We start from the raw sequence: 10704 nt of genomic DNA, 5'->3' as shown, positions 1-10704 counted from the left end.
CTTCTCACAGCGGTGGCACAGCGGTTAGAGCCTCAGCTTCACAGCTCGAAGGTCCCGGGTTCGATTCCCACCAGGACGGGGCCTTTCTGTGTGGAGCATGTTCTCCCCGTGTCTACCACTAAAACATGTACAATAGGTGAATCCTCCAGCAGGTGATTCTGACCATCAGCCTGGCTCCACATCATGGAGACGGGTCTCCGGGCGCGGCAATACTTTCCTTAAATATCAGCATTTATTAACAACATTTTATTCAAAAATGTGAGTAATTTAGAACATTTTGCTTAAATCAAGCAACATTTAAGTAAAATATCCACAATTTTTCTCTTAATAAGAATGTTTTCCTTAAATTATTCCATTTTCTGAGGACATTTTGTTCAATTCTAGCTTTTTATTTGCTTAAATTTAGTGTTTCTTTCTTGTTTTATGAAGAGAAAAATATTCTAGAAATAAGAATTCTTAGCAAGAAAAAAACACTGACCCCATTGGCAGAATTTTTTCCTTAAAACAAGACAAAACGTGTTATTTTAAGATTTGTTTTCCTTGTTTTTAGTCGGGCACTTTTTGCAGTGCACCCAGGCTCTGATGTGACTTTGCTTTTTGTCTTGTTTGTTTTGACCCGGAGACAGAGGTTTGCACATCAGCAGATCACAGAACCATCATGAGTTTGTCCTGCAGCACCAGAGGAGCCCGGTCACGGAGTCATGTTCCAGAGTCATGTTCGCTAAAAACAGACTGTCCTGGAGGCCGGGGAGCGAACTGGTGATTATTGTGTGTCGTCTCCTTCAGAGGAGACTGAGGTCCTACAGAGGAGACTGAGGTCCTGAGGAGACTGAGATCCTTCAGAGGAGACTGAGGTCCTTCAGAGGAGACTGAGGTCCTTCAGAGGAGACTGAGGTCCTTCAGAGGAGACTGAGGTCCTGAGGAGACTGAGATCCTTCAGAGGAGACTGAGGTCCTGAGGAGACTGAGGTCCTTCAGAGGAGACTGAGTTCCTTCAGAGGAGACTGAGGTCCTACAGAGGAGACTGAGGTCCTACAGAGGAGACTGAGGTCCTACAGAGGAGACTGAGGAGACTACAGGCCCATGTTCTCCTGTATCAGTGACTCATAGATCTGAGTGTCGTCTCCATAGTTGTGGTACGACACATTGTTGCTGTTTATTAGCCGACCCAATAGAAGCACGTACAAGAATAAGAGGGGTCCCAAGATCGACCCCTGGGGGACTCCACAGGTCATGTAAATTTTGTCTGAGACACAGTTGGCAATTTCAACAAAGTCCGCCCTGTCCTCGAGATAGGACTTAGACCAGTTTAGAGCAGTACCAGAGATTCCCACCCACTTTTCTAACCTGTGAAGTAAGATCTCGTGGTCCACAGTGTCGCTCAGGTCCAGCAGAACTAAAACTGAGAGCTTACCACGTGCAATAATCTCTGAGTCGCTGACTGACTCCTGCACGAGGGCAGGAACTTTACCTCGATATTCTCCTTTATATTCTGTTATTCTTATCCTATTCTCTATTTATTTCATCATTGTCATAACTCCGCCCCTTAAGATGTTTGCCTTTACTTATTGTACATAAGAACCCTCGTTTTTTCTACTATTTAACTCTTTGCACATTTCCCGTCTGCTTTGCTCACTCTGAGTGATCTTATTGAGGCCGAATGTAACAAGTGAAGTTCTCCGTTGTGAAATTAGTAAAGGATTATCTGATCTTATGAGCACTTTGGCTTTTATCCTTTAAGGACTAAAGCCACTGCAAAAAGTCATTAACTAGATCAGTATAAACATCTCAATCTGAGCAAAAATAATCCACATTTCAGTTGTTGTGACTAGTTAAGAAGTTGTTGGGCATTTGTCCCAGATTATTTCACTTGTTCTGAGATGTTTCTGACTCGTTTCGATACATTTCGTCCTTATTTCAGATCATTTTCTTTGCCAATGGGGAAAGAAAATTGGTCTTATCTCATTGGCAATTTTATTTTCTTATTTCAAGCGAGATTTACCCTAGAACTGGTCTGAAATGTCTCCGGGCGCGGCAATACTTTCCTTAAATATTAGTATTTATTAAGAACATTTTGCTCAAAAATGTGTGTAATTTAGAACATTTTACGTAAATCAAGCAACATTTAAGTAAAATATCCACAATTTTTCCCGTTTTCATGTTTTCCTTAAATGATTCCATTTTCTGAGGACATTTTGCTAATTCTACCTTTATTTGCTTAAATTTAGTGTTTCTTTCTTGTTTCATGATGAGAAAAATATTCTAGAAATAAGAATTCTTAGCAAGAAAAAAACACTGACCCCATTGGCAGAATTTTTTCCTTGTTTTTAGTCGGGCACTTTTTGCAGTGTGGAAGTTTGTCCTGATGAATAAATGAAATGAAGTTAGATTTACATTGAGAAAGACATAATGTCCACAGTTGGAGCTAAATGAAATGACCCATGACTCGAAGCTCCGCAGCCGCACGAGGATAAAATAAATGCAATAAAAGTGTGAAAATAAAGTCACATGAGGAAGATGATCCGGATGAGGAAGCACCCTTCAAAACTGTAAAAAAGAAAGTGTTGTGACGACTCCCCGAAGCCTCTTTCTGAGCGTGAGCCTCGCGGTGACGTCATGTGACTCTCAGGTGGAGAACACAGTATTTAGAACAGTAGCAGCTGCCGTGGTACATGGAAAGTACTTCAAACAACAACTGCTCCTACTATAAATACTCTGCCTGCGCTGCATTCCTCCGAGAGCAGCTCTGCAGTACACACGTGTAATCACAGTCTGAGACACTCACTGTTCATACTCATGATGGAAGAGAGTGGAGGTAATGATAGTGGGCGTGGCCTGATTTATAAAAATGACTTTGTGGATTTTTCTACTTCTATTTCTACTCACTACTTCTTCCCTGAGCTTAGACGAGTTGATGCGTACCTGTGTGGGCGGACTGGCCATATGTCCGTTCTGGAAGAGCACAGAAGGGCCACCAGTCCCGCCTCAACCAAGCTTTACCCAAATCTAAAAGCTAAAAAGAAAAGCATCAAAATAGCGAGAAAAAGGAGATGAAAACATGAGAAAAACACGGACAAAAAAACACAACAAAATATGATAGAAAAAATAATGAAAAATTCAACAAAAAAGTGACAAAAATTCAACAAAAATGTGACAAAAACTCAACAAAAATGCGACAAAAATGTGACAAAAACTCAACAAAAATGTGACAAAAATTCAACAAAAATGTGACAAAAACTCAACAAAAATGTGACAAAAATGTGACAAAAATGTGACAAAAATGTGACAAAAATTCAACAAAAATTCAACAAAAATGTGACAAAAATTCAACAAAAATGTGACAAAAATTCAACAAAAATGTGACAAAAACTCAACAAAAATGTGACAAAAACTCAACAAAAACTCAACAAAAATTCAAAAAAAATTAAACAAAAATTCAACAAAAAATCAACAAAAAATCAACAAAAATTCAACAAAAATGTGACAAAAATGTGACAAAAATTCAACAAAAATGTGACAAAAATGTGACAAAAATGTGACAAAAATATGACAAAAACTCAACAAAAATGTGACAAAAATTCAACAAAAACTCAACAAAAATGTGACAAAAATTCAACAAAAATGTGACAAAAACTCAACAAAAATGTGACAAAAATTCAACAAAAACTCAACAAAAATTCAACAAAAATGTGACAAAAATGTGACAAAAATGTGACAAAAATATGACAAAAACTCAACAAAAATGTGACAAAAATTCAACAAAAACTCAACAAAAATGTGACAAAAATTCAACAAAAATGTGACAAAAATGTGACAAAAATTCAACAAAAATGTGACAAAAATGTGACAAAAACTCAACAAAAATGTGACAAAAACTCAACAAAAATGTGACAAAAATTCAACAAAAATGTGACAAAAACTCAACAAAAATGTGACAGAAATTCAACAAAAATGTGACAAAAATTCAACAAAAATTCAACAAAAACTCAACAAAAACTCAACAAAAATGTGACAAAAATATGACAAAAATGTGACAAAAATTCAACAAAAATGCGACAAAAATGTGACAAAAATGTGACAAAAATGTGACAAAAATTCAACAAAAAAGTGACAAAAATGTGACAAAAATTCAACAAAAATGTGACAAAAACTCAACAAAAATGTGACAAAAACTCAACAAAAATGTGACAAAAATTCAACAAAAATGTGACAGGTCTTTTTGCGTTTTCATCACTTTTTCATCATGTTTTTGTCGCCACATTTTCAGTTGTATTTTCATCCTCGTTTTCGCCGCTGTTTTGACGCTTTGTTCAAGACGTTTTTAGATTTGGGTAAAGCCAAACTGGAGAAAACGTGCTCGGTTCAGGTGGGGGTTAAGAGGTTAAAGTATCTTTCCCAACACGGGCTACTCTACCTCTGCTTTTACCCATTAATGAAGTCAAAACATACCCACCCCCCCAGCCAGACCCCCCCCAGTCCCCCTGACCGAAGCCCCTCCCCCAGCCGCGGGGAAGCGCTCACTTTCCGGACACTGGCTCCTCCTCCAGCCGCTCTCCTTCCGCCCGAGCCTCGGTTCAAACTTGTCCCACAAACAGTTCACTCTCACCGGGGAGAGCGACAGCCAGGACCCCGCTACCGGAGCAGCCTTCCCACCGCCCGGGACCGACACCCAGAGCCGCCTGCAACCGCCTCCTCCTCCCCGCAGACCGAGCGCCGACATGGGCTGCAGTCACAGTAAGGTAAGCCCCCCCCCCCGCAGACCTCCAGGCTCGCGGCAGCGGGGCGCGAGCCCGGGCTGCGGCCGCGCTGGGAGCTGCTCTGAGCGGCGACGTGATTTGAATGTGACCGGTGGGAAGCAACGTGCGGACCGCGAACACTTTTGACGGAACATTAAAGCAAAATATCACAGTTTTACGTCGGTTTAGGCTCGAAGCAGCCCACGTGGTCGCGTTTTTGTCCGTTTTCTCACGTTTTCGGTGGGACTTCTTGCATCTGTTTTTGATTTGCGGTTTGAATTTGGACTCGTTCCCACGCCTCACACCTCCAGCTCTTTGTACTTTGTTTTGTTGTTTGTCTTAAAACCACATTCATCGAGCTTTTTCAAACACTTTAAAGTGATTTTTATTGTTCTGAACGCGCCTGGAGTTCGATGCGGAGCGGTTGGATTCAGCGATGCTCTTTTGTTGTGAAGTGGGTGAAAACAATGTTGCCAAAAATATGCCAGGACTTGATGAACTTTCTCCACATCAGGAACTAAATGCGTGAGAAGAACGGAAGTATCGACTTGAAGCCAAATCTGTGCTAAGTGGGTAGAAATTGTGGCAAATTAGGGCTAAATGTGGCTGAACCAGGACTAAATAAGCACTAAAAACTTACAACTGAGCAGCATCTTTGACACCAGTCACTTTCTGAAGGGGCAAAAAGTTTCATCACTTTTCCGTCATGTTTTTGTCACTTTTTTTTCAAAATTTTCATCATATTTTTGCCATTTTCTTTGTTGCGTCATTTTCGTCATTTTTCATCACTTTTTTGTAACTTTTTCGCCATTTTTTTTTCGTCAAATTTTTGCTACTTTTTTGTCACTTTTTCAATTTTTTTCGTCGTTTTTTGTCACTTAAAAAAAAAAAAAATCATCATATTTTTGCCATTTTGTTTGTTACATCATTTCCGCCATTTTTGCTTCTTTTTGTCACATTTTTTTGCCACTTGTCATCACTTTTTTTGTATCTTTTTCGTTACTTTTTCCAATTTTTCCGTCATATTTTCGTCACTTTTTTGTCATATTTGAAAACAAAGTAACTTTTTGTTCTCACGTTTTTTTGCCACTTTTCGGTCACATCTTTGTCTCTTTTTCGTCACATTTTCACCATTTTTTTCGTCACATTTGTGCCATTTTTTCATCACTTTTTTGTAACTTTTTCGCCATTTTTTCCGTCCAATTTGTGCTACTTTTGTCACATTTTTGTCACTTTTTCAATTTTTTTGGTCATTTTTTGTCACTTTTTGTTTTTTTTTATTTTTCATCATATTTATGCCATTTTCTGTGTTACATCATTTTTGCAATTTTTTGTCACATTTTTGCTACTTTTTCGCCAATTTTTCCGTCATATTTTCGTCACTTTTTTTTCATTTTCATCACCTTTTTGTCACATTTTCATTACTTTTTGGTCACATCTTTCACAACTTTCTGTTTTCACATTTTTCTCCCTTTTTTGCCACTTTTTCATCACTTTTCTGTCACATTTTTGCTACTTTTTTGTCACTTTTTCGTTTCTTTTTCATCACTTTTGCAAATGTTTTTGTCACTTTTTTCATCACGTTTTTCATCACATTTTTTTCTTTGTTACATCTTTGTCACTTTTCCGTCATATTTGTGCCACATTTTCGTCACATTTTTGCCATTTTTCATCACTTTTTCGTCACATTTTCCTCACTTTTTTCCATCATATTTTTGTCACTTTTTCGTCACTTTTTTTCCACATGGTTTTCATCACATTTTTCTTTATTTTCACATATTTGTCACTTTCTGTTTTTCTTTACCTGCTTTTTTCATGTGTTCTTGTCACGTTTCTTTGTTGCGTTTTCATCCTAGTGTTCCGCTCGTTTTCGTCCCCATTTTGCTTTTCAGATTTGGGTAAAGCCAAACCGCAGGCGGGGGTTAAGAGGTTCAATCCGTTTCTATCTCCACAGCTCAAGGTTCAGATGAAACTATGTCGGAAACAAAGTCTCCAACACGGCATCAAGTCCAGGCTGGTTTTTATTGACTCGGTGAAAGATTTGTTTGGTTCACGATAATCACGGACTTGATAAAAGACGCTGCAGCTGAAGGAAAAACGAAGAAGCTCAGGAGAAAACTAGACAAAAACTCAACATTGGCCACAGCGGGAAAATAAAACCTTCAATATTTTGGGGAAAAATTGTAAATATTGTAATCCATAACGGCGATAAGTGAATCCTACAGTTCACAATCCTTCATGTGCGTTCCTGCAGGGCGTTTCACTGCGTCATAGATTCCATATTGCACATGTTGTGTTGATTGCACAGGCCTGGGAATTGCACGAGTTCAGTTTTAATTGTGTGGTGATTTTGCGAGTCAGACATTCTGAGGCGGGAGCGTGTGGGATCCGGAAGTTTCTCCCGCACGTCTGAGTGGATCCAGGCGTGAGATGTTTCTGCTTTACCTCCTCTCCCTCCTCAGGTTGACGGGTTTTAGCGCCGCTCCTGTTTCAGTTTGAGTCGCCCTTTTGTCCTTTCTCGTAAGCCGCCATGTTTGTTTTGTTACGACTTATTGGTAACGATATTATTGATAATATGTCACTAAACCATTTCAGTTCTGATTAAACTCAAATTGAAAGTGACTTGACGACATCAGTAGGTCGACCGATCTGGCTTTTTCTGAGCTCGATGCCGATATTTGAGGATTTTTATTGGCCGATGTCGATATGCTCAGCCGATATTTTGTACCAAATTTTTGGTCAATATCTCGGTCGACTTCTGATAACAAGACGAGAATTTAACTAAGTTAATTTGACTAAAACTTGAAACTTTTAATTTTTACAAATGTCTAAATTCAGAGCATTTTTTGCATGAAAATGTGTCGATCTCAGTCCGATGAAGACTTTCGTGAAGGGATGGGACCGTTAAACAGTTCCTACTTGGTAACGACCGAAAGGCTCCGGTCAGAGGCAGTATCAAAAAATCTGAATTGTTTTGGTGCCAACTTTTGGTTCTTTCTCTCCAAACGTTTATGACCCGCAGTGAGTCTTAAAAAAGCAAAGATATATTTTATAACTATAACCGAGATTGCGTATTTTTTCAAAAACAAGACGGTAATTATTACCGTTAACATTTTTACCGGGGTTTATCGCAACACCGGTAACCGTGACATCGTGAATATGGACCTGCTGCTCCTCATTTTGAAGCTCAGTCGATGAGTTGGTTTTAGCCTCCGTTCCCTTGATCGCCTCGAAAAATGCAACGGCAACAAATCAGGGCTGGGACAGAAACTGAGTGAATCACTGAAATCAATCAATCAATAGTTTTGTGTGGCCCAGTATCACACAGGAGCTGCTCACAGGGCGGCACCGAAGACTAAAGGTCAGCCCACACTACACGACTTTTACGCCCGATTTCGCTCTAATTCTCAGCCGTGCCGAGTCTAATCGAGTCGCGTCTGGTCGAAGGCGGTCACACAGAGTCGGGCCGTGTAGTTTTACCCCAAATGTGAATGACAGAGTGATATAAAGACAGGAAAACACCGCAGAGTCTCCTTTTTTTCACTTCTGTGTTAAACCAGCGGCACAAACGACTCATTTCATGGCCACAGCCCCACACACGAAACAGCACAACTTTATATCAGCAAAAGTTCACCACAACCACCTTTTCCAGCTACATTTCAACCACGAGCAGAGTTTAGCGGCTCTTACTGAGTTTTGGAGACGAACTGTTTAGCTTCACCTCGCGGCTAACGGCGGCTAGCCTCCCCGCTGTCTCCTCCATCCTGAGGTCGACGCCCGTCTCCTTTTCTTATTAAATCCACTGAAACACGTCCCGCTTCTTCCTGTCGCCGACTTTTATCTCCATGTGACAGAACTATAGCCCAGTTGAAGCTCCGTAGTAGCAGTAAGCTAGCACTGCGGTGTTGTGACATTGTTGACACCGTTGACCAATCGGGACACACACGTTGTCCCGCGCTCACAAACACAGGCCTGTCTTAGCCGATTTGAGGTCAGTTTTGAAGCCGTAGAGACGACAGACGCGCTGTGTTATAAAACATCAGCTGTTTGTCAGAATCGTGAGTCGCTCTTACGATTCTCAGTCGTTAAGTGTGAACCCCCAGACTTTCTATAATCGCACTGAATCCAGTCGTGTAGTGTGGACCCCCCATTCTATATAAAATCGTTTAAAAGTCGTGTAGTGTGTGCTGACCTTAAGGCACGAAAACAGATGTAAAGTCATAAATAAAACGTATTAACATATGTCTGTGAGCTGGATCTTCTCCTCTGTCCACCCTGGTGTGGTTCTCGGCGTCTCCTTCAGGTATAAATCTGTTGCGTAAGCGTTACCTAAGCCCTCTCCATTTAACTACGCCTAATCTCATGGGATCAACTCCCGGCTGCACATTAAACCAGCGCGGCCTCTTCCTGGCTCTGGCCGAAGCTTCATTACTTCAGAGTGTGGAGCGTGAACTTCCTCCTTTACAACGACGCGGTTCTCCCAAAATGAAACTATTACTGTATTTTTCTGATATAAATGTTAGGAAAAATGTATTGCATGTTTTCTCTCTGCATATTTAAGGTTTAGTTTTGTTTCTGAGGCGATTTTGGAACTTGTTTTCCTTTTTGTATAAGCTATAAGTGAAAAAATAATTGGTAGAAATCAAATGATTGCCTTTGTGTTTTGTTTGTTTAGCCTGGACAGTGATGATAATGAACACATGGGACTGTCACGATAATATACACCCAATATTCATCATATTTAAATGTTTCTGTGCTTTATCTTGCTTTAGTTGGGGCCTGGCCGATATATCGGTGCTGATATTAGGGTTTTTCCAACATCGGCCAATCTCTATAACTGATAAAAAGGCCAATATCTCTGGAACCATGAGTGATAGAGACTTGCATGTAGGGCTGGGCGATAAATGGAATTAATTCAGTTGAACAAGCGTGGGAAACTGGCCTGTCGCGATAACAAATGTGGAGTTCGATATATTGAGGCAGGAAAGTATCGCGATAATATTGACTATAACGATACTGTGAACTCTCCGGCATGAACAGTAAACCGTTGTTCTAAAAGTGCATAATCATATCCTAAACTACCACACAAGCTGCAATAAACATGAAATATAATGCAACTCTATTTACATATGGGGGGAAATGCTAATAAATGTACAGACGATCAATATCGAGCCCAAAAATCGTATCGTTTATCTGTTATTTATTGATCGATGAGTCGATAAAGTAATTTTCGTGACAGCCCAATATGCGGAGCGATGTTGTTGTTTGGGATGCACTGATAGTACTTTTTTAAAAACCAGTACGACTACTTTGATTTAAGTACTTGCCGATGCCAAATAACGATACGAGTACAAGGCAGTTTCTTCAACGTTCTGACTTTTTTCACGGCAGATTGGTTTGTAATTAGTAAATTTACTCATGTACATTTCCTTAAAGGTACACTGCGTAACATTTCGGACTGTACTGTTGCGGCAAAACAAAACATGCTCCTAATGACACAGAAAATGCCGTTACTGCAGGGTGTAATAAAACCTGTTTGAATCTCAAATTCTACTGCCTTTCGTCACAGTCATATCTTAGCGGGGGTATTTTTCCATGATGGAAATAAAATAAGATCATGTCATGAAATAAATGCTTGTATTTCAATTTTATTTATTGGGTAAAATACTACGCGGTGTGGCTTTAAGTAAAGTAGGCGACACATTTAAGAGCAGTTATATTAGAATTGTGCTGAAGCCATTTATTTATTTATTTTCATTCAATATAATTTTTAATTTTTATTTCTGTCCATCATAGACAGAAAAGCCCATGTCCTAAAGCTCCCAATGCCTGTGCTTTATTCATTTATGTGTTTTTATGTAACAATAGTATTGAGATGTTCCTTAAATGGTCTCTTTTCGTCTTTACTTCAGCTCCTGTAGATTTTCTCGTGTGTTTGTAGTAACTTAGCGAGTAGCTACAGCGTTTTC

The 10704-nt window shown here is 39.7% G+C and overlaps 1 protein-coding gene across 2 annotated transcripts in view; it reads left to right on the top strand.

Moving 5' to 3' along the window:
- The first annotated feature begins 4580 nt into the window (after positions 1-4580).
- The window catches only part of ccdc69 (coiled-coil domain containing 69), a 33144-nt gene continuing 27020 nt past the window's right edge, over positions 4581-10704 (top strand). For both annotated transcript variants that reach the window (XM_079582502.1, XM_079582501.1), the window contains exon 1: positions 4581-4738. In XM_079582502.1, the coding sequence (XP_079438628.1) occupies positions 4718-4738 (21 nt within the window). In that variant the 5' untranslated portion in view covers positions 4581-4717. The remainder of the gene's footprint in view (positions 4739-10704) is intronic.

Source organism: Gobius niger (assembly GCF_951799975.1).
Source record: "Gobius niger genome assembly, chromosome: 24".
In the NCBI taxonomy this organism is placed as follows: Eukaryota; Metazoa; Chordata; class Actinopteri; order Gobiiformes; family Gobiidae; genus Gobius; species Gobius niger.
Note: the sequence above shows the minus strand (reverse complement) of the source record. Positions and strands in the feature narration are given on the sequence as shown.